Source organism: Teleopsis dalmanni, chromosome 2, assembly GCF_002237135.1.
Source record: "Teleopsis dalmanni isolate 2A chromosome 2, ASM223713v2, whole genome shotgun sequence".
Lineage (NCBI taxonomy): Eukaryota > Metazoa > Arthropoda > Insecta > Diptera > Diopsidae > Teleopsis > Teleopsis dalmanni.
The window spans coordinates 224500435-224524641 of NC_051847.1; the positions used below are offsets into that span (position 1 = coordinate 224500435).

General features: G+C 29.9%; 7 protein-coding genes across 8 annotated transcripts; 4 read left to right on the forward strand and 3 right to left on the reverse strand.

Annotated features, from left to right (window-relative positions):
- Positions 1–2344: 2344 nt before the first annotated feature.
- On the forward strand, positions 2345–5884 carry LOC119679493 (nucleolysin TIAR). The gene is made up of 6 exons (XM_038091876.1): positions 2345–2466; positions 3397–4254; positions 4322–5173; positions 5254–5347; positions 5410–5647; positions 5712–5884. The coding sequence occupies exons 2-5, from the start codon at positions 4027–4029 to the stop codon at positions 5580–5582; spliced, it is 1347 nt and encodes a 448-aa protein (XP_037947804.1). The 5' UTR covers positions 2345–2466; positions 3397–4026; the 3' UTR covers positions 5583–5647; positions 5712–5884.
- Positions 5885–11469: 5585 nt separating this feature from the next.
- Positions 11470–15439, reverse strand: LOC119679120 (spastin). Of its 2 annotated transcripts, XM_038091300.1 has the most exons (6): positions 14516–15438; positions 14236–14406; positions 13757–14026; positions 13156–13325; positions 12749–12998; positions 11470–12689 (listed from the first exon to the last, which is right to left on the reverse strand). In XM_038091300.1, exons 1-6 carry the CDS (start codon positions 15210–15212, stop codon positions 11944–11946), a joined length of 2304 nt encoding a protein of 767 aa, XP_037947228.1. In that variant the 5' UTR covers positions 15213–15438; the 3' UTR covers positions 11470–11943. The 2 variants fall into 2 exon arrangements, with proteins under 2 accessions (XP_037947228.1, XP_037947230.1); XM_038091302.1 differs by lacking the exon at positions 13757–14026 and having other exon boundaries at positions 14516–15439.
- A 769-nt stretch (positions 15440–16208) lies between these two features.
- Positions 16209–17101, forward strand: LOC119678535 (39S ribosomal protein L11, mitochondrial). Its single transcript, XM_038090404.1, has 3 exons — positions 16209–16472; positions 16528–16812; positions 16876–17101. Exons 1-3 carry the CDS (start codon positions 16347–16349, stop codon positions 17044–17046), a joined length of 582 nt encoding a protein of 193 aa, XP_037946332.1. The 5' UTR covers positions 16209–16346; the 3' UTR covers positions 17047–17101.
- Positions 17068–18010, reverse strand: LOC119678533 (ribosomal RNA processing protein 36 homolog). The gene is made up of 3 exons (XM_038090402.1): positions 17879–18010; positions 17281–17818; positions 17068–17218 (listed from the first exon to the last, which is right to left on the reverse strand). Exons 1-3 carry the CDS (start codon positions 17933–17935, stop codon positions 17088–17090), a joined length of 726 nt encoding a protein of 241 aa, XP_037946330.1. The 5' UTR covers positions 17936–18010; the 3' UTR covers positions 17068–17087.
- A 34-nt stretch (positions 18011–18044) lies between these two features.
- Positions 18045–18944, forward strand: LOC119678534 (replication stress response regulator SDE2). The gene is made up of 2 exons (XM_038090403.1): positions 18045–18214; positions 18330–18944. The coding sequence occupies exons 1-2, from the start codon at positions 18125–18127 to the stop codon at positions 18912–18914; spliced, it is 675 nt and encodes a 224-aa protein (XP_037946331.1). The 5' UTR covers positions 18045–18124; the 3' UTR covers positions 18915–18944.
- A 485-nt stretch (positions 18945–19429) lies between these two features.
- Positions 19430–20974, reverse strand: LOC119678532 (beclin-1-like protein). The gene is made up of 3 exons (XM_038090401.1): positions 20776–20974; positions 19656–20706; positions 19430–19592 (listed from the first exon to the last, which is right to left on the reverse strand). Exons 1-3 carry the CDS (start codon positions 20888–20890, stop codon positions 19484–19486), a joined length of 1275 nt encoding a protein of 424 aa, XP_037946329.1. The 5' UTR covers positions 20891–20974; the 3' UTR covers positions 19430–19483.
- Positions 20975–22141: 1167 nt separating this feature from the next.
- LOC119682920 (phosphatidylserine decarboxylase proenzyme, mitochondrial) lies at positions 22142–24029 on the forward strand. The gene is made up of 2 exons (XM_038096469.1): positions 22142–22380; positions 22433–24029. Exon 2 carries the CDS (start codon positions 22491–22493, stop codon positions 23805–23807), a length of 1317 nt encoding a protein of 438 aa, XP_037952397.1. The 5' UTR covers positions 22142–22380; positions 22433–22490; the 3' UTR covers positions 23808–24029.
- Positions 24030–24207: the final 178 nt, after the last annotated feature.

Here is a 24207-nt window from a genome sequence, read left to right on the forward strand (position 1 = left end):
ATTAATATTATTATAATGCTACATTTTACATAGGATTTAAATGCTTTGAAATCTTTGCATTGATAACATCACTTTGGCAAGCGGTACAATGTTTCAAGGTACAAAGTCGATATAAATTTTTCTTATATTTAAATTATATATATTTTATGGGTATCAACGTAAAGTTACAGAAAGAGTAGTTAAGATAGTTATAATAGACCAATAAAGGTAATCACATATTTTGTGATGGTTGTATAAATATATGACTTATAGTGGAATCAACCTATCCCTTGTGTAAAGTGGACAAAGTGGGGATATATGGTAAATTTAGAAAATGATTCAATAAATTTATCATTTCAATGTTTCTGAAAATTACTAATTAAGCGAAATTTGGATACGTGAGAAGTTTATATTGGATTCCGAGGAGAATTTTGTTTGTAATTTTAGCTGTCATGTTTCTATTTTAGCAGTCAATTCTTGTTGCTCTTAATGCAAAATGAAAATTTTTGACAACTTAAATAACAAACAAAACTCTCGTGTGAACCTAGTATTAGATTCATTTACTTAAGATAACATTACAAATAATTTAATCTTTACATACGAATAAATTATTTTTTTTTATTATAATATTGTATATTTGAAGAATTCAAAATGCATCAAAAAAAAAAAAAAATGAATGAGTTTGATCTTGAAAAATTATTTATTTTTTACTAAAAGTGGTAATAAGTCCTTTAACTAATTTTTAAAACTTTGTGAATAGTTTTTTAACATATTTTAATCTATAAAAAATACTAAAAGACAAACGCGAATATATGTAAGCTATATTTTAAATACTTACAACATATATAGTAATATTCAATTTTTGTTAACTGAAAGCAATTCCATAAATACATTTAAAAAACTTTTGGATAATTAAAGATGTAGAAGATAACATCTGCACACATTTTTTTTTAACGGTTAATTTCACTATTCACATATTTATTTTACGCAAAAGCAATACATTTATGATTATTATTGAGAGAATCGTGTACGTAGAGCGTGATATTAATATGTAGAGTGTTCAATATACTTTTTAAAATTTAAAATGCTTTCAGTTTGAAAAAATAATCAATGAAGAACTATTGACAGAAATTAAAAATTAAATAAATTAATAAGTTTTATTTTAATTATTTTTTTTTCCTTTTATATACAGCTAACAAATAATCAGTTGCGTTGGCAGTTGAATTTTACACCTTTACCAAATTAGAATTAAAAAGGGCAGTCAGACCTTTGTCATTTTGTCACTTTACCGAGTACGAAGTTACTTTATTATTTTATTATTTATTTTATTTTATTATGTTATGTTATTTTATGCCGTTAATTTTCATATAGACAACGTATAAATGTGTTAAATTATAATACTAAGCTTTAATTATTTATGTACTCAATATGATACTTTCTGCTGTTGGATATCAACCTTATACATTTATTAATTGGTGCACTGCAACACTTGCTCTTTTCTCCGATTTGTTTGTTGTCAGTAGTAAGGTGTCAGTGTAGACGCGAACAAGTACATAGTATAATTAAATTGTGATTGAGTGCAGTGAGAACAAATTGAAATCGGTTCGGTTGGTATATCTTTGTGCAGAAATAAAATTATTAAATTACGGAGAAAGGTTAAATTAGTTTACTTGTGAATTATAATATAAAACATATTTTAATTGGGTTTGGGAAATAGCATAAAAAAATATAAATTGGTTAAGGAGAAAAGTGCCACCTTTTTGATTAAATTATGAAGCGAAGGGTAAATGTCGGTGAAAGAAAGAACAAAAAATTTATTGTTGCTGCAAGCAGAGTTGTATTATTTCAGTATGTATTAAGTTTTTTTTTTTAATAAAGTTAATCCAATATAATGTGCCTAAATAATTAATTACTAACCTTCGGAAATTCTTTAGTATTGTATATAAGTTTGTATTTTACCACACATAATATTGCATGCAGTATTGCAAATTATATATACTCTTCAGTTATATTGACTGCAACTATAAATTTGAAATGTCTATTAATCATGTGCTTATCTGAATAATTAAATAGTGGTGAATATTAAAATTTTATCAAATTAAATTATATATGTTTGTAATATTTGTATATATAATATATATTTTATATTAGGTGATATTTAAGGTAACTCGTAAAAATAACAGATGTAAATCATGCAACTCTGTTAATGCGCGTTTTTTACTTCAACGATGTATATATTTGTACTGCTCATTTTAATGACTTATGTACAAGAAACAACAGTAAGGAGTGCGATGGCAATACTCCCTTTCCCGGTTTGCAAATTCAATTCATTTTGGCATCTCTCTTTTCTCCATTTTTTTTTTGTCATCGCGGCTGTTCATTCTAGTTGATTCCGTTCTGTGTTAATTCTCCTTCCTTGTAATTGTAAGATTTAATTAAATATATGTGAAGTCGTGAATAAATCCTTATTAAACTAGTAAATAAAATGTAAGATTAAACTTAAAAAATGAAGCTTGATTTAAAATTGATTGTGATTTGCTTTAATTTTGTGACTATGCAAATCCTTTTACCAATGTCATTGTTCTTTGTATGTGGAGTGGTACTCGATATAAAAAGGTTTCCTTGTTAATTACCTACCTACTTTTTTTTAACATTTTTTTTTGTGATTTCTGCCGCAAATTATGCCAGCGATAATAATGTAAACTTGAAATAATTTTTTTTGAAATATCAATGTGATTGCATCGGTATCTTCGCAACTTCAATAGCTATTTAAGGATCTATATTTAACATCAAGGCGTGGTATATTCATTTTCATATTATTTTATAAAAAATTAACTTTTTTTTTTAAAAATTTTGCCATATATATTTTATATATATATACGTAACCAATATCTTTCACAGTATAATGTATGTTCGTAGATTCTCTGAAGACTGAAATTATGTCACAAAACTCTAAATTACGAAGGGCTGCGTCAAAGATTTCAGTCCATAGCCCATCATTAAATTTGGCTACTAATTCGAATCCACATATATAACTAGACCAATACTAAACAACATAAATTTGTAACCATAGCCAAAGTAAAATTGGCTATAATTTTCATACATCTTAATTGATTTACTAATTAAAGTTACATATTTCTCTTATTTTTATATTTGAATAGTAATTTGATATATATTACAAAATCTTTAAATTGGATACAAAATATATCTATGATAAATTTACGGATATGGTTAAAACTTTAACTATTTTTTTAGATATATTTAAGTATACGTAGTTTCTAATCCTTATAAAAGAGAAACTCACTTCAACCTAACATGACATCACACATATCAAAGAATATTTTAAACGTATTGTTTTTTATTTTTATTTTTTAAATTTACTGCTATTATTATTTAATTATTTGTTATTCTTTGCAGATCGAGCTGAATAGGTAATCTGCTCATTAACTTTCGTCGTGTAAAGTAGCAAACGATTTTAACGCACTTAATCAACACAGAGAGTCTACAACGATTGTCGAAAGTACTGACCTAATAGAATTCTATGAGTATTGATAGGAGAAAAAGGCTTACTCCTGCACCAAATAGAAACGAAAGCAATGATAAGTTTCGCTACACTCCATTACCGTATAGATAGAGATTAAAATAATTTATACCATATATTTATTATATAATGTAAAATAGAACATTAATATAAAGTAAGAATCAATGCTTTGGATAGTTTAATCAACTACTCTCATTGAAATCTGACAAAAACAAAGTATTTTTATACTTCAAATATTAAATTTAATACTTAAATTATACTTTTAACAATATATATAATAATATATATCTATATGTATTTTATAAACATATGCAAAAGTATATAAATCAACGAAGTATTCTAATTGACGCAAATATTTCGGACATTGTTAAAACTTTTCGTTTTCATAAATAATATTCAATTGAATATTCAAAATATATAAGACATCAGTTAATTTGAAAGGATTATTTAGCTCCTCACGGAGATAAGCTTATTCTAAATAAACTTTCATCACAAAATCAACAATCATGGATGATTCTCAGCCTAAAACCCTCTACGTTGGAAATTTAGATGCATCGGTTTCAGAAGAATTACTGATTGCACTATTTAGTTCAATGGGACCAGTTAAAAACTGTAAAATTATACGTGAACCGGGAAATGATCCGTACGCTTTTATTGAGTATACAACTTATCAAGCAGCGACAACTGCATTGACAGCTATGAATAAACGTTTGTTTCTCGATAAGGAAATTAAGGTAAAATTTATTGTAATTGACTTTATAATAATAGTATGAAATTGTATTAATATCAAATCAATATTAGGTTAATTGGGCCTCTAGTCCTGGCAATCAGCCAAAAACAGATATAAGTTCTCATCATCATATATTTGTTGGAGATCTTAGTCCTGAAATAGAAACTGAAACACTGAGGGAAGCTTTTGCACCATTTGGCGAAATTTCCAACTGTCGTATTGTACGTGATCCTCAGACAATGAAATCTCGTGGTTATGCGTTTGTCTCATTTGTAAAAAAGGCAGAAGCCGAAAATGCAATAACTGCTATGAATGGTCAGTGGATTGGGTCTCGTTCGATACGTACGAATTGGTCAACACGTAAACTACCACCACCACGTGAAACTCCTAAACCAGGAAACATGCAAGGTGGTATAAAATCTAACAATCGACAGACCTTTGAGGATGTGTTCAATCAGTCAAGCCCCACAAACACAACTGTATATTGTGGCGGGTTTCCGCCTAACGTGATAAGCGACGAAGTGATACAAAAACATTTTATACAATTTGGTCCAATTCAAGATGTACGCGTTTTCAAAGATAAAGGATATGCTTTCATTAAATTTGTTCAAAAAGAATCTGCTGCTCGTGCTATAGAGCATACACAAACATCTGAAGTACTTGGAAGCCAAGTGAAATGTTTTTGGGGAAAGGAAAACGGTGGATACGCACCGCAACAAACAATGGGAAATACTGTAGTAGCAACACATCCTTCCCCACCGGCACAAATGACAAATACACCAGTCACAGCTAATACTACCCCGAACGGAAGTCCATTTTGCCCGTCAACATATCAGCAACAAATTGCTGCAGCAGCTGCTGCGGCTCAATACCCTTACACAGCAGCAGCATACCAACAAATGGGATACTGGTATCAACCAGCGGTAAATTTAAAATGAAATAGTTAAACATTTTCATCCTTTATTCAAAATAAATTTGTAATTTATTATTTTATGCGTTATAGGGGTATCCTGCAGCGCAAATGCCTGCTCAGTATATGCAACAAGGATATTATCCATATGCTGCCGCCGCGTACACTAGTGCTCAACAAGCTGGAGGTAAATTTGATCGTGATACTTTTAACATAAATACTAAAAGCAAAGTTTCATTTTATTTATAGCTGCTGGTTACCGTATGGTACAGCCAAATGTTGCCTGGGGTGTACCTGGAGCAGTAGTACCAGGCGTAACTGCTGCCGCGGCTTCAGCAGCTGCTGCTGCAGCAGCTGCAAATGGATCTTTAGCTCCTCAAATGATGTATAGCACAGCAATGCCACAATTTCAAACCCAATGAAGTTGAGGCGCACGTTGTAATTGTATTAAACATACAACAAAAAGGTGGAAAGAGCAGTATAAAAGGTAGTCACTTAAGAAATGTATTTATGAAGTACAAATTTTTAAGCAAGCATTTTATTTGTTTTAGAGTACATCCAAGACCTAACAACAACAATGCGCCAAATTATTGAAAATTGTTATCACCAGCTCTTGATATTCCTGGGTTGTTCGCGAATGATATAAAACCAATAGCACGGACTTTAAATAAGATGTATAACTCAAGAAATTTGTAATATTCGCCAACAATCTTTAAAAAAATTCTTGAAAACTGTGAATGAAGATATTCAAAGTTTAAAATAAAAATATAAATGACTTAATAAAAAACTTTGTGTTTAAACGAGAAGATTAATATGCTAACGATTAGTTTATACATTAAAATAATGCAAATTGATATAAAACAAAATATCAATTTATGTAAATGTAATATAAGCGAAATAAAACGAAAAATTGTACCAAAGCTGTTATTTTTCTTAAAATATATATATATTATATGTTCAATATATTTTATATCTAGGATAGGTTGCATGACTGTGAAATATTAGTATAATTTATGTATATAGGTACATCAACTACTTACGATAAAATAGGTGGCGACATTCATTGATTAAATTATCGCTATTTAAACATGGATTATTTCGTAAACTCTTTTAATCAGCAAAATGGTCTGTACAATATGGTCCTGTACATTGAGCAATTATGTCCTCATAACTATGGACCATTGAAACGCAGAAGTTAAAAAAAAAATGATGATCTAGGTATATTTCAAGGTAGTTGCTGTAATTAACACGAAATAAAAATATTTAAAATGATTTACAATAAGTCTATTGCACACACAAAAAAATATGGAACTGCACTGGTTAATCTTGCCCTGCGCACAAATTTGATACGAACAGAAGGAACGTTTGAAAGATTATTCACTAAAAAAGCAAAGCTGTAATTAACAGTGGTACACGATTAGGTTTTTTTGTACATCGAGGTTAACATAAATAAACCTCGGAAAATTGAAGTCTCTTATGTTCATTCAACATAAACTTAAATCAATTTTATAGATAATGGAATGGATAACAAGTGATTGGAATTAACATTTAGAAAAACCAGATTATATGGCGCGCATTAAATAAATTGTCAAAGAGACTAATTACCCCAGAAATAAATTGTAATTAAGTTGTTACTGCGTTCGAAGTGGTGTTAATGATGCTTATGAAGCATTTCAAAGCGATAATTCCAATGGAAAGAATATACATTTTAAATTATACACCTCATCTCCATGATTTAAGTGGTAAATAATAAAATATATATTATATGAAGAGAAAAGAAGTGAATGAATCTTTAACACAATTCATAAACTTTAAATAAAGGAAGGTCAAAATATAAATGTATATTATTAGCAGTGTTCTTTAAGAAAGACTTATGAGGACTCGTAGGAGTGCAAGTTCTTATTTATTGTACTTATATCTTTATGATTTTTCCCATCTGTTCTTATACCACTAACCACACACTAATTAAATCCTTTCTAGATACTATTCTTACCGGTGTACTCGAATGGAATCCATTCGTGTCTTCTGTACTGTAGGTTCTTTTAGCTTCGCAAAACAGCATTGCTAAAGAGCACTTCAGACAAAAAACTTAGATTTTCATTGCAGCCAAATACTGCGATTTATAAAGTGTAATTATTATCAAATAGGTAATTATAAATCAAATAGATACTTTCAGACCAATAATAAATCTATCTAAGTTGACTGTAGAGATAGTGAATAAGTACACAATGGTAAGAAAATAGTTATTATGAAGAGATTGAGGAAATTTAGTTAATAAAAATATGCCAAGTAATCAGTTTTCAAATGTAGCACTATAAAGCAGTTGGTATATTGATACATCTCCTCAGTGGCCAGTGAAGAAAAGAGTGAAGATTTGCTATCAGATTTCATATTTAATATACTTAAACCTGTTTAACTATTGCTAATCTGAGTTTAAAGTAGAAAAAATGATTTTAAAAGACTAAAACGAGGAAAAAAAAATAATAAATCAGAATGACGAGACTTCAAACTGTAAGATAAAGGAAGTTCTTTTGCCGTATATGTTATTGAAAAAATCATATATTTTATCTCTACTATCTTCCAACACAAGACAACTTTCAAACGTCGGAGTACGTTGGATAATAGATATTACAAAAAATATGATAATAATGAGGTTTTCTGGAAAAATCAACATTCCGTCATAATTTCCAAACTCAAGTGACATATTAACCATCATATTTAAATAATATTAAGTGAACTAAAAGTTAGTATATATTTTAAGCTGTTTTTATCCATTATTGAGACATTAAAAATTATTTGACTGTTTTTTTTCGGGTACATATCATATATCTCGGTAAATATTAAAAATAAAACACCAAACCAATATGTTTTTTTTTCCTTTTTTAGATTTAGAAATCATCTCAGGAAGTTAAAGGAAGGAAGGATGGTATACAAAGCAACCTATATATATATATATATATATATAATATAATTTCAGTTTTTAAAAATCGACAAAAAGCGTAAATAAAGATTAATTTAATTTTTAATACTAGAAAGTCTTAGAAATTTGTTTCTCATTAACACAATAACTTGAACCGTCGAAAGAATTTATCAAGATTATTAAAATGAAATGCATCTGTAGATCAGAGTTAAAAGTTAAATGTTTTAAATTCAAATTACTACCACAAATATTTACATCATTTGTACAAAAGTCAGTATATATATATATATATATATATATATATATATATATATTATAATATATATATATATATATATATATATATATATATATATACGTGTATATATAATAGAAATGTGTAATATAATTTAATATGAAATCGATAGATCTAAATTCTAATAATTTTTTGTAATAATCAAATCTATCAACATTAACTACGGTCGATACTCATTAAAATATTACATATTACTTAATAACAAAAAATAGTAATTTATTAACAAAAATAACTTGAGATTACTCTAAAGAACTAAGACAACTTGTCATTTAAGGTTCTATTGATTACTTAAACACACAACTTCAGTATTATTCAATATTATTTAATAGGACTAGAATAAAATTATTAAACAAGATTGATTAAATAAAATATATATTGGAGTTATTAATTATATAAAGCTCTACTATTTCACAACTGACACGTATATACATACATATGTACGTAGCTATGTCGACTAAAGTGTTCACTGTTTATAGCTTTCTTAGTGTTCCAAACTACAACTTAAAAGAACTCATTACATAAATTCAGATGTAAAATTTGGTGATTATTCATATTGCACATTTGTTGCAATATATTGTAACTGTGGGTCTAGACTTTCATCTGTTCTTCGGTTTAAAGTCTAACTCAGATCAATTGATCGTGATATTTACAAAATCTATTCATTGATGTGATTCACTTATCAGAAAAGGACAAACGACGAAAGATATGGGCTATTACTTATGTTCTCGATTTCTCTAGTATCAATAATAATTCTACATATCGAAATCAAATTGATAACTAGATATCCATTATAAAATTCAGTTATTTTGTAAAAATAAATTAATACCAAATGATTTTCTTGAAATACTAAATACATATACATATGTACATGTATGTAACTTTCAAGTAAATAAATTTGTTTCTTAGTTCAAGCATAGGGTTAACTAGATAATTACACTAAAACAAAAGCAAACATTTCCGACCTTCCAGCTCACATTTTAAATATTTTAATTCCGGTGCTTCTTCAATTCATTTTAAAAGTTTTGCATTTTAATCAGAAACTAGAAAATTGTTATAAATACTTTTTCTATCTGTTAGTAAATTTTATTAGAATATTTATTAGAAGCTCGTTTCAAATATGGAACACCTAATTTATAGCAAATTATCAGTAAACACGCACTATCATATCAATTGAAAGTGCGAAGCGTGAAGAGTACTAGTTCCACCATCCTCGCTGGATTACTAATACGAAACTAGCATAACCCAAATATGTTGTTGCTGTTATACAGATAACTGGCCTTTTGATTCCGTAATCAAAGGGATGTGCTGTGCTAGATACGATTGTCCGATCTGATCGACTCAATCGCCCTAGGAACCTTTATATAATGAAAGGCAGTAAAAAATAGAAGCGTATCTGTTTTAAATTTAATAAATCTTGGCAATCACAGTATTGATATATTTGTCAGACTACTTTTTTCTCATTCAGTCATTTTTTAGTGCTGCGAAGAAGTACAATAAGTGATAGAAATTTAATGGATATTCCCCTTTTTCGATGCAGTAAAATGCTTTGTAAACTATGCTTCATTTGGTTTTATGTTCAAAAGTAACTATATGTTTTAGAATATATCCATTTGTTAAACCTGCCATGGTAAAAGTTTCGATGAGTCGCACGATATAGTTTAGATTGGAAACTTTCAAGACAATACTCTTAAAATAATGTTTAATATTTTTATTAAATATACTTTTTAAAATCAAATAATATTAAATTAATTAAACTAGTAGTTGACTATTATTGACAATCAAATGAGTAACTGATAACATATATAAGTTTTATGTTATGTATAGGATATTACAATAATAACATTTACAAAGATATGATGCTATGGCTAATGTTTTATTGCATACATGTGTGTGAAAAATGTTACTTTATTACTAAAGTATTATATTAAATAAAATACAAAACAAATAAAAAATTTTATTAAACAAACAATATTAGAATAATTAAATAAAATTAATAAAAAGAAAAAGATAATGGTACGCTGCGATATATATTTGCAATCTATTGTGTTGTTCCTAGCGTGGACAAATAAAGTTAATAATTAATTTAATGATATGCCTCGGCTTCAGAACTCATTCGGTTTAATGAAAGTCGATCTGGAGACATGAGCAGATAATATGGGTGCATATTCAACTCTACAGTTATCAGGGTTCTCTAATACTTGGTAGTTAATAGGATCATGTCTAGTTTTAATAATTAATTTACTAAGTGCAGTTCCACCATAAAATTGTGAAATATATGAAATAATATAGTACTGTATGTAAAAGGGTAGCAAAGATTACCGAAATAATCACATAATATAAAACTGCATTACATTATAAGTCAAGCTCACAAAGGAACTAAATAGCTCGTTAACGATAAGCTTAAATTTAAAAATTAAGATACTCGCGATAAGTTAGAAGTCAGCGCACTTCTTGTCGTGCTCAACCCAAATTGTCGCACATCCTCAACGTAGCACACCTGGGTAGTTACTTGGCACACACACAGGCGTTGAGTAAAGAACTAATAATACATATACTAAGTTCATTCCTAGAATTTTAAATTGTGCGCAGTTTAGCACTGAATAAAGGTCGTGAACAGGCCTCGAAAAAGAATTTCAAACGTTAGTAGAGGCATATGAACAATGGTGCTGCGTCAGGTCGAATCCCGGAACTATTTGTTAGGGTCAAGACAAAAAGCAGTTATTTACAAATTAATTCTTATTCGTCAAAATATACTTTTTCCTTTGAAAATTATGAAAAAAAATATATATGTTAATGTCATAAATAACTTAAAATAAAATAATTAGAACAAACGATCTTATTCAAAAAAATATATCAAATTATAAAAAGTAAAAAAGTAAAAAAAGTGCTGGGAAGAAACATTTTGAAATTACTTTTTATTTAATGGTGTTAACAATAATTTTAAACAATACAATGGAATGAAAATATTTCACTTACAACATAATAAAATATAATACTTAAACATAAAAAACTGGCATAAAAAACAATGATATAAAAATTTTAATTGTGTAAATAATTTCACAACAAAACGTACAAATATCTAAGATATATATAATTTGAGAAATAAAATTTATGGTTAAAATGTTCAATAAGACATCTGACTGGTATTAAAAACTATGAGAACGAGTATATTACATGTCTTTGCTTTATAATTAAATAAACGATAATAATGACGAACGATTAAATATGCGTCTAGTTTATTATAGAAAAAAAATCAGATTGGCTTTGATTAATGATGAAGAAGGTGTATCAAAGGCAGCACTATTATGCTGCTTAATAAATATTATCGTACTCTCTTCAGCATCAATAGCCTAATCAAATATTACAAAATATTTTAAACTAATTAAACATTGATTATAATTATAATTAATTTGATTGCTTATATGTAAGAAAAACTAAATTAAACTTTACATATAATAATGATTCTGAAAGACTAATTTGAGAACCAAATCTAAAATAACTAATGCACTCACATCATAATATCCATTTGAATGAAGCGAGGAAAAGAATATATAACTTTAATTGTTGCTTAAATAGTTATATCGCCATATTCTTGAGACCATTTTACATAAGAATTTAAATTTTGTGGAGCGACAGAACGACGTATACGCTTAAGTGAATTATGGAAATCATTTTCTGTTATGGCACGCATGGCACTAATATCCAAATTTTTAACTTCCTCAACATTAAGTTCGCGAATTGGCTCAAGAGCAGCGTCTTTAGCTAATGCAGTTAAATCGGATCCAGAATAGCCTTCAGTTAATTTCGCTAAACGACGCAGCGCATCAGTGTCTAAAGGGCTACCTTGCCTTTGTAGCAAGTGACGTAATAGAAGTTCACGCGTATCTAAATCAGGCAGTGACACATAAACACGTTTAGTGAAGCGCCGCAAGGCAGCTTCATCAAGTTCTTGTGGCCGATTTGTAGCAGCCAAAACAACAATTCTGTCACCTTCATTATTACCAGGAAGACCATCAAATTCGACAAGAAATTCCGTTTTGAGACGACGGGAAGCTTCATGCTCGTTATTACTACGTTCCGATAGTAATGAATCAACTTCATCAATAAAAATAATGGAAGGTTGCATTTCTCGTGCCACAGCAAACAATGCACGCACAAGTTTTTCACCATCTCCCACATACTTGCTTGTAAGCGAAGCAGCCGAAATATTAAAAAAAGTAGCACTGCACTCTGTGGCAACAGCGCGTGCCAATAAAGTTTTTCCATTTCCCGGTGGACCAAAAAGCAGTAAGCCCTTTGCTGGAGCACGTAAACCTTAAATAAATAAATTTAACTTATATACATTACAAATTAATAAAAATTCATGAGTTTACCTGTAAATAATTCTGGACGTACTGAAGGCAATATGACCATCTCCTGTAACGCTTGTTTAGCCACTTCTTGACCTGCTATATCAGACCATTCCACTTTTGCTCCACCTTCAACTATTTCATCCATTATTATTTGCACTAGTTTTTGTTCTACACCTTTTACGCTAACTACTGGAGTAGTTGCACCACTATTTGCTTGACCACTGCCTGCAGGAGTACGTGAACGCTGTGGCGGTGTATTCCGACCAGATGACTATAAGCATATTAATAATATAAATTAATATTATATGATAATAGATATAATATAACATAATAATAGATATAATGTAATATAATAACAAATATAATATAATAAAAATATGCGTTGAAAAATATTGTAATAAAAATAGATTTTAATTATTAAGTCTTACGAATTGTCTGCGAACTGCCGGTGGTGTAGCTGCCGTTTTTAAAGGTTGACGCTGTGATAAAGTACCAGTAGTAGTCTTAGAGCCCAAATTACGTGGCAAAGTCTGTGATTTATTGATAACGGCTAAATTACCAGGACGTTTATTACCAACAGTGAGTTTGCGTCCAGAAGCTGTTATAAAATAGTTATATAATGACTTAATTCATTTTCAATAAGAAATAGTTATACACTAATATATAACAAATATTTAAGAGTAATATAATAATCAACTGCAAATGATAGATTACATAAATAAAAATTTATTTTTAAAACTTTATATATTTGCACTGCATGCAGTGATTAATTCTATTTGTGATTTGTGATTTGTGAACTATGAAGACATGTTGAAGCAGCTGCCTGTGTTTATAGTTTTATGTACGCAATTATTCTTCAGTGCAACGCGTTTTCTTTTTTATTGGCGACAGATTAAGGCAACACAAAACATTATTCGTTACAAAAAATAATAAATAAAGAAAACCAATGTGATGAAAGGAATATTTTTGCGTCTTGTATGCAAACTGCAATCAGATTAAGCGAATCTACCATATGTTTTATAATCTTACCTGTTGGTCCCGCGGAGCCGTCAGTTGTTTTAGTTAAACGTGAGACAATGGGAACTATATTTCGTTTTTTTACAATATTATTTGGACGTGAAAAATGCGACTTTGTTTGTGTTTGTGCATTCGGAGTTTTATTTAATATCATTGGCTGCACTACTTGAACGTTTGGCGAGCTAACTTTAGGGCTATCTGACTTTTTACCAGGATCTTTTTTTTCGTCTGCTTTTTCGGCAAGTTGCAAAGACTCTAAACGCAACTGTTCCTCGTGTAATTCTGAATTGTTTATACAAATTGCGCAGTAAAAATTATACGACATCACAGGTAATGGAAATGAGTACAAACCAAAAACAAAAAAAACAAAAAAATTATAAGAAATAACAAAAAAAAAAGAACACAAAAATATAGCAATATTAAACACAGAGCAAGCCAACTTCATAAATATAAACACTAAGAAATGAATTAAGTATTCTTAAGAAAATTACCTAGAAAATGCAAGCGATCTCGTGCCATGGATAAATTGGTTTGCATTTTATCATGTAATCTCTGTGCACGATCCCAAACATCACCACGACCACTCCAGCAGTCCACAGCAATACCATCTTCCAGTTCTTTGATTCCTTTACGATATAACTCAATGGCTAACTCTTTATGCCCTACACAGTTAGCAAAAAAAAAAAACAGTAAAACATTTGTATTTAAGAAACCTAATGTACCGTTGTTGCTTTATACAAAATTTATATAGCAAAAGAAATGGTTGCGTACCTTCGTTTTCTTCGTCAATTTTTAATGCTTTGCTTATGTACTCAAAAGCGCGTCTGTGGTGATGTTTTTGCTTAGCCAACAATGGGTCACCAGGTCCCGGACCAGCACTGTTACCCTTGTGTGACATTTCTAGCTGTGGGCGAAATCTATGAGAATGTGTACCCTCTAAGGTGTCCGTTAAGGGGTAACTAACTAAAGCTGAGTTGTGCGCTTGCACCAATTGTTTATCTTTCGCGTTAGAGTTTGAAGTATTTGTGCCTACAACAATTTCAATATTACACTCGCGTTTGTGGGGACGATAGATCACTTTTGTGCTGCCATACAAATAGCGAAAAATACAGAACAGCTGATAAATTAGCGAGCGTAAAATATTGAAGAGAAATATAATGGGAAATGAAACAATATATAGATTTTGTTTGTGGACAGATCCAAACTGCGGACTTCTTCCAGTAGGAGTTGAGATAATATCACCGTCAATGTCACTATCTTCTTCTTCAGGTGAAGTGCGGCGATTGGAAGTTGTCTTCTTATTGGTTGAGTCATCAATTAAAGCTATACTGCAAGTGCTGCTGGTTTTGCGGTGCGTATTGCTCTGCCGGATTGGAGATTTTGTACTACTATTACTGCTAGTACTTCCACTTGCATTATTATTTCCTGACGAGGATGACGAAGATGATTGTGTCTTATTGCGTACCATCGAGGTTTACTTTACTCTTAGGTACTTCCTCCTCCTTTGGTTACTGAACAAACTTAATAAGAAAACTTACTTTTCAAATTTTTATGTCAAACTATATAATATATTATCGCACACTAAATAATTCTAAATTTATTTTAAGAACAAGTGTAAATTTTCAAGTTAAAAAAGAAAATTTTGTAAAGGATTTCCTCCCCATGATTGTATTTCACCCTTAAGTAATCGTCACCTGTACTGTCAACTTTTTAATTTGTTTCAATTCCATTCGTGAAAGGTTGCATTTCTTTTTATGAAAATTTTAACTCTCAAGTTTTGTATAAGACTATACACTGGTAACAGGGACACAATGATCACTAAATGATAAAAATTAGTACATTATTTTTAATATAAGTTGGTACGAGAAAAATTAATTTCTTGCTTCCCACCAACTAATGTAAAAAGGTGTGACTTTCTAAAACAGAGCTTGCGCTAATAATGTAACAACATTATTAGAAAAACCTTCCTATTATAAACCGGCATGCTTTTAACATTGTGTATACAACTTATATGTGTATCCAATTATTGAAGGATATGGGATCTATCTTTCTGCACGGTGGGCTGCAGCCAAAAGTCTGCTTAAAGTGCTTGAATCCACTAAATCCATCTCTTAGGAATATAAAAGGGACAAATTTCAGTCATTGCACCGTAAATTTCGTATGTTAAAACCCTATTCTAGCAATCTAGGGAAATGTAGACGTTAGAATACAGAAGGCTTAGCATTTAGATAACAAATATATCTAAAATTTTTGGCAAACATAATATGAACATATACCTTTATATGCTTACTTTAATTAATAAAAACATTAGCATGCTTAGAAGTTGGTTTAATGCAACGTATACATTGGATAAGTTGTTTGATCTAATGATAAGTTTCACTTGCTGAAAGGTTATAAAATAAAAATCAAAATGAAATTCTTACCATATGCTTGTCATATTCAGTTATACTTTTTTAACGAGTGGCAGCCTAATGCAATGAATATTTACTTTGAACTACGGCAGCATTTAATAATCCATAAAACAGCTGTTTGTTTCATGTTACTTTGTGGGTTTGCATAATAAATATAATACTAAACACTTTTACGAAAATAATAAATTATAATGTCGAAAGCTGCAGGCAGATTGAAAAAAACTGTAGATAAAGTAACACATACTACTAAATTAAGAACTAATATACCGGCTGGTATGGCAGTTGCAGGGCCTCCACTTGGTCCTATGTTGGGTCAGGTTAGTTCAACAAAATATGCGTAACATTTTTAATTTGTAACTTATGTGTTTACAGCGTGCAATAAATATTGCAACTTTTTGTAAAGACTTCAACTTACGCACTGCTGAAATCAAAGAAGGCATTCCGATACCTTGTCGTGTATCAGTAAATAGTGATCGCAGTTATAACCTTCTTATGAATGCACCCCCCGCAACATTTTTCCTTAAGCAAGCTGCCGGCATACAAAAAGGTGCAATGAGCCCCGGCAGAGAAATCTCGGGAAAAATTACTCTAAAACATTTATACGAAATAGCAGCCATTAAAATACAAGATCGTCCAAATTCTCTTCTAACGATGCAGGTTGGTTCAAATTTAAATAAATCTCTAATATCACAATTGATACCATGAAATATATTCATATAGCAAATGTGTGCGATGTTAGTGGGAATAGCTCGTACTTGTGGCATACAAATTGTACGTGACCTAAACGCAGACGAATATGCACAATTTTTAGAAGAAAGAAAAGAAGTTGTTGCCGAACAACGGAGGGAACTGCAAGAAAAACGAGATGCAAAAATGTTACGTACTGGCTAAAAATATTAAATTTTATTAATAATTTGTACAAAAGTAATAAACTACTCTAAACTAAGCTTTTTCCTATCTTTGGTCATGTTTTTCTTGCGCCGCTTTTCCAAATGTTTGTTTAATTTGCCAGTTTGTTTAAGGTGCTCAAATTGTTGTACAAGTTCCTTGGTACGCCGTTCCTCTATAAGAAACAATTTTTGAGTGTTCAAATCAATTTAATATTTCGTTTACGTTTAAACTTACTTTTGGTGACAAAATGTGGCTGCTCACCTGCTACGCGTGCCTTTTGGATTTCAATTTTCTCTTTTTTAAGCATTGTTTGTTTGTCATGCCATTTCCGTTCTTCTTCATTTTTATTTATTAATTTCTGCATTGATTTTTTCATATTAATTCGAGTGTCTTCATCTTCTGTTAACGCCAAACTATTCTTTAACTGTTTTACTTCATTTTTTCTTATTTTAGTTAAAAATTTGTAATTGTCCTTGAAACGTTTTATTTCGTATGTACCTGATCGTTCATCAAAACGTGGGTCACGCAATTCTTTGTCACTTTTAGGTTGAGTTCGTAATTCAGCTCCTAAAAATGGTACCTGTCTCTTTGAAGACAATTCCCTTGGTCTATTTTTATTCAATCGTTTATGGTCTTCGTTTTTTACATTTTTTCGTTTTATTGACTTATTATGACCTAAGATAGCTTCATTGTATACTTTAGAACCAAGTTCTTCTTTCAGTTTTAATATTTCTTCAAATGTCATATTGCCGAGGTCTTCTCGAATTAGATTCTAAAATTTTTCAAGGACACAATTAGATTTTGACTCTATAAAAGAACAAAATTCATTTACCCTTTGCTCAGTTTCATCTTCGGAACTGGAACCGCTTGATTCGTGTGAAGACATCATTTTTGTAATATTTGTTACTCAAATAATTCTTCCATAAAAACTCACATGTAGTATTTCTTGTTTTTATTGTTTTAAGTAATTTGTTTGTAAACAGGGTTGCATTTTCACTTTGACAGCACAGCAAACCCAAGCAGATAGTAAACATATAATCAGTGATTGTGTTGAAATTATTGTATTTTTCACTTTAAAATGGGAAAAGTGCTATTAAATAATATAGAAATTTGCCAAAAAGATTTTAAAAATATTAAACAAATTGAGGAATGTATAGCTGACTGCCTCGTAAGTTTTTAACATGATTTAATTATTTTAATAAACACTGCGCATTATTATGTGCGAGTAGACAAAAGCTGGTGAAATTAATCTTCACTTTATTTTTATTACTTTTTTATTTAAGGCATTGCATTGGAATGAATATTTCTTAATTCAAAATGGAAAAAAGCTATGCAATGATGACATTTTATCTGAGGGCAACATACATTGCCAGTTGCGTTTATTGGGTGGGAAAGGTGGATTCGGATCTATGTTACGGGCCATTGGAGCACAGATTGAAAAAACAACGAACCGAGAAGCTTGTAGGGACTTAAGCGGTCGACGCTTACGTGATATTAATGAAGAAAAACGTTTAAAAGCCTGGTTGGAAAAGCAAGGTGAACGAGAGCGAGAAGCAGAGGAGAGAAAGAAACGTAAAGTAGAGAAGTTATTGTCTGTTCCTAAACACGAGTTCAAGGACGAATGCTACGAGAAAACTCGTGCAACTATGACAGATAAGGTGAACGATGCTGTGGAAGAAGGTCTAAAAAAAGCACATGAACAACAAAATGTTGACACAGAAAAAGTGCCTATTAAACGTAAAGTCAATACAACGACAACCAAAAATAAAAAATCAGCATTATGGATTGGCGATGATATATCAAGTTCTGATAGCACTTCTGAAGACGAAGATACTGTACCAGAAAAAAAACAAAAACTATCAACATAAAATATTTAAATAAAGTAAATTTAAAAGTAATATATATATTTGTTCGAATTGGTCAAATTTTAATGACTATCTATCTTATGAGATATATAAATCAATATAATATTGAATAAATCAGATTGTAGAGAAATGTAATATATTTGCTCGTGATCAATTTATTCATTCCATGAAATAATTCAATAACATAATTTTTTATTGTTGTTAAACTGCGATTGTTAATAAATGAGATTGTTAAAAGAGTGGTAGAAACTATAGTCTTCTTTTGTCTGTGCGTTAAGAACTACAAAAATCTTTTGGAATTTAATCTTAAATTTATTATATTCTAAAATTTTTGAACATATCACTTGCCTAATGTAAATATTTATTTTATTTTTTGTTTGACAATATTGTAGTTAAATTTAAAATTCAAGTCCTCCAATATTGAGATTGAGTTCAAATACAGAACATATTTAAAAATTTAAAAATGAGTAATGCCTCGTTAGTTATATAGTTATTTTATATTTATTTCACTTATTTAGTTTATAATAACCACTAATGCTTAATATTAAGTTATAAATAATATAATAAAAAGTTTAGGAATTGTTATCAAATTGTGAAGATACCCAAGCTAGACCCCATTTTAAGTTAGTGAGCATAAACTTCAGTGCTTTTGTCCACTGTTCTTCTGAATTAAATTGAATTCTATAAACGATAAAAAAAATATTAATGTATTTTTCTTTAAAAAATGTATATAAATCTACTAACTTTATTGAATATGATTGTCCGGTTGATGGATCAATAATTTTGCCCTTATCCATTTTATATGGTAATAGGAATTCCTTATCTCTCTTTTCTACTTCTTGCTGAAATTGTGTTAGACAATCCAGAAATGCTACCATAGCCGCATCAAATTTGGTATCCCAAAAGAATTTAAAGCCACCAGTTCCATATAACGGTAACTCACGGTTTTCACCCAGTACTTCAACATATGAATGATTACCAAATGGTACTATACGGTAACGTTCAAATGTTAGATCAATTTTACGTGCTAAAGCGCAAAGTAGCAATACTGTCTGACCCCAAGCAGCATTTATTTCTGACCAATCAACTGATGTAGAGGGCAGTCGTCCAAGACGAAAATTATTTATTGTTCCAAAATGACCAGCATGCCATATATGAAATGTTATATTAAAAATATTAGCATCTTTAAGCTTTTCTAGTTGTTGATCAGCGTATGCAATTTGACATTCAAGGCTTCGTTTATCATCTTCTGTAAGCATTAATTCACGTCGGTGCTTTGTATACTCTCGCCAATATGATGATTCTTGTTCATTTAATTTTTCTTTTTCTAATTCCTCTTCTTCGATTTCTTTATTTAAAGCTTGTTCTTGCTCTTTTAGACTAGTTAACTCCAATAACAATTGTTCCTCGGTAACCTTTAATTCGGCTAATTCTTTTTCTAACTCTGATACATTAGGTGTCTCAGGATCATTTTCCAAATGTTTTAAATAATTTTTATAATCATTGTATTCATTTTCAGCTATTTTTAATTCACGATTCATTATCTCCAGCATACTGTCAGCACATTCTTCACATAAAGGGTGGTCAATTTCCGAGTTAGAAGACAAACAATCAAATAGTTGTGCTTGCAATTGAAGTGCATCGCTGAGTTTTTTTTTATCACGCCCATCAGAGACAAGCATAAAGCCCGTGCCATTAAATGAATCTGTTATGTGATACGGTGGAATGAAATGATCATAGCTATTCACATCTTGCTGCAAGTCAATGGTATTGACGTTGTTTGAATAAATTGGCACTAAGTAAGACAACATAATTATGATGAGTAAACTATTAAGGCTGGTTAATCATATATTGAAATACATACATAAAAGTTCAGCATGTTGCAAATCTCCAATATTATCCAAATTTTCATCTATATTAATAGGTTGCAAACATCTTTGGCAAGCAAATGATACGGGTGTCTTGCCCTCCTCGTTCATTTTAAATATATTTTACTTTTGTTCACAATTAATACTTCAACAAATCAAACTTCTCCAACAGCTGACAAAAGTAAATAATAATTATGGCCAGAGAATATAAGTGCAAGTATTATTTGGTAATCACGTATACATATGTATGTATGCGGCAGGGTTTCCTTCTGATCTAAAATTTGTATGCGTTTCTATTATATATCATCTGAATTGCAAATAATGTAAATTGGAATATTTTTACAAATATGTAATTGCAAATAATGTAAAAAATAATAAATAATTAAATAAAAATAATAATTAAAAATAATAAAAAGTAATAAATTGGTAAGAAAGTAGTGAAAGCAAAATTCTTGACAAAGTCTAGCCAGTGTAGACGCAAAATGTCACCATACTATTTGGTCGCATGTATTTGATTAAATGGTATTTTTTATTACATGCGTTTATTACCTGTGCTGACTTTTAACTAACTTGACTTTTTTGTATAATATGATGTACTAAGAATAAAAAACAAACAACGCATGAAAACAATGAGTGATAAGTAAAATTTATTACATTTTGTAAACAAATAAAGAGTTAGCAAATATGATGCATTTTCGATTATTTTTATTTGTGATCTTCACCGTTTCAGCAAAGAAGAAACAAATCATAGTTTGCTGTCTAACACCCTTGAATGTTATTTTGTAATTAAATTTCATCGGTAACAGGGCGTTCAAGTATTATTTAACGAAATTTTTGTAATTTGTGTAAAAATTAGTCCCACTTCCTATATATGAAATAATAAAGTTTTGTTAATTATGTTTATATGTATTCATCAATTGATTTGCCGTGATATAAACATTTTTCCAAATATCGGTAATTTTAGCAAAAATTTGGAATGCAGCCCTGGGGAAAATTAAATTTTTGAATAAATAATGAATAATAAGGAATAATGTTTAACAAAAGGCTTTTATGAAGCAAATGCTATGTAGAACAGCTACATATACAGTTTTGCTATAAGTTGAAAATTATTTTGCTTAATTAGAATTATGTGTTAGCATTTAAGTTATATGAATATGTTTTATTGTTTATACTGATGAAATATATAAATTTTGTACCATTTCATATAAAATATAATATATTCAGAATTATTTACTTGCACAGAGAGTGGCCATTAACAAGAAACTGTTGTTGAATTTCGAAGAGTTAAAAAATGTTTTACTCATTAAATTCGTCAGAATAATAGTAATAAATTTTCTTTGTTAGCACTGTGTTTTAAATTTGGTTGCAAAATCTTAAAATTGGTTTCAGAAAGCTCCTAATTAAAACAACCTTGAAAAGTTAAAGAAAACTGAAACAAAAACAAAAAGAGCAACAACGATAAGCATACAAGTTATTGCTTAATATGAAAATAATTCCACCACAATTCACTTTGTTTTGATTGTTTGGACGGAATAGTCGATTCGTTAATTTAAAAAAGCTTAAAATAAGTTCTTTAATAAGTGTTTTTGTTTGTATAAAAAGTAATTATTTTTAAATTGTTTATTATACTTTGAGTAATTTATTTAAGTTTAGGAACATTTACGACTTACGTATTCTGTTCTTTTAACGCAAAAGTTCAAGCCTATTCAAAATGGTTTCCTATTTTGTGCCGCGTGGAAGGTTTTTTCTGAAATCTGGTAATTTTCGACAATCGTATCAGAAACATCAACAACCACATCAACAGGCCCAAGAAAAATGGCCTATGCTGCGCCAATTTCGTCAAAGCTTCTCTACAAAATCTCTAAAAAATTCAAAACAAAAATCAGTAGCCAAATCTGAAATTCCGATGAGAAATACATCAAATAAACCATCAGTTTATAACGGAGGCAGCCAATTAGAGCTCGAACAAAGTCGACGTAATATTTTGCGTAAATGGACGGGGTTTCTATTTCGTTGGGCTCCTGTGGGTTTATGCGTTTTTGGTGCAGTTGAATGGCAATTACATAAGCAAAAATGTAAAAATCAGGAAATTCCTCGCACTGCTTCAAATTTTCAATCGAAAGTGTATTGCTCACTGCCACTGAGAATCTTAAGTCGCTGTTGGGGTTGGCTAGCAGCTTGTTATTTACCGGAATCACTACGTCCATATGTGTACGGTTGGTATACGAATACTTTTAATGTCAATTTGGAAGAGGCGCTATATACCGACTACAAACATTACAATAATCTTTCGGAATTTTTTACGCGCCCTCTGCGAGACGGAGTGCGTGTAATAGATAAGACAGCGCCACTTATATCACCAGCAGATGGCAAAATATTGCACTTTGGTGAAGCAACAAATTCAGTTATTGAGCAAGTGAAGGGAGTAAATTATAGAATAGAATCCTTTTTAGGCCCAGCTTCATGGAAAACGGAAACGTCCAGTGATGATTATGCAAAATATATTAAAAATAAAAATGATGGCTCCACTGCACTATATCAATGTGTTATCTATTTAGCACCTGGTGACTATCATCGTTTTCATTCGCCCACTGATTGGAAACCAACTCTACGTAGACATTTTAGTGGTGAACTGCTATCAGTTAGTCCAAAAGTAGCTACTTGGCTGCCTGGTTTGTTTTGCTTAAATGAACGAGCTTTATATTTGGGTGAATGGAAACATGGATTCTTTAGTTACACAGCCGTTGGTGCAACTAATGTAGGATCTGTGCAAATTTATATGGATGAGAAACTGAAAACTAATCGTTGGGTTGGTTTAAACGTTGGTGCTCATAAAAAATTTAATGAATTCGATGAAATACCGTTGCCAACTAATTCTAAATTAGATAAAGGAGATTTGGTTGGTCAATTCAATATGGGCAGCACCATCGTTTTAATATTTGAAGCACCAAAAAATTTTAAATTTGATATTAAAGCTGGACAGAAAATACGTATGGGTGAACCTTTGGGAAATTTCATAAAAAAATGAAAATGAAATTTTAAATTTACAAAACTTCGGTTTGTTTAAACTAAATTTTTGTAAAGAAATAATAATCTGGAGTGTGAGGAGAGTGAAGAAATGAAATGTGATTTGACTTCGTCTTTGTCTGCCCAATCTTAAGGAATAAATGCACACTACAATTTATAAAATCGAAAGTAAAAAAATTTGTGTCTTACAAAAACTCTGTGCCATTTGAAGAAAAATAATTACTTGTACAATTACATATATCTTTCCTATTAATATTAAATATTTTTACATAGATTACGAAGGTTTTCTTTTAGATATTTTAAATTTATTAAAGTAATTACAAATTATTTTTAAGTTTTTAACTATTAAAATGTATTGATAAATCGTATTATGTATTGTCCATATGTAAAATATTTTATTG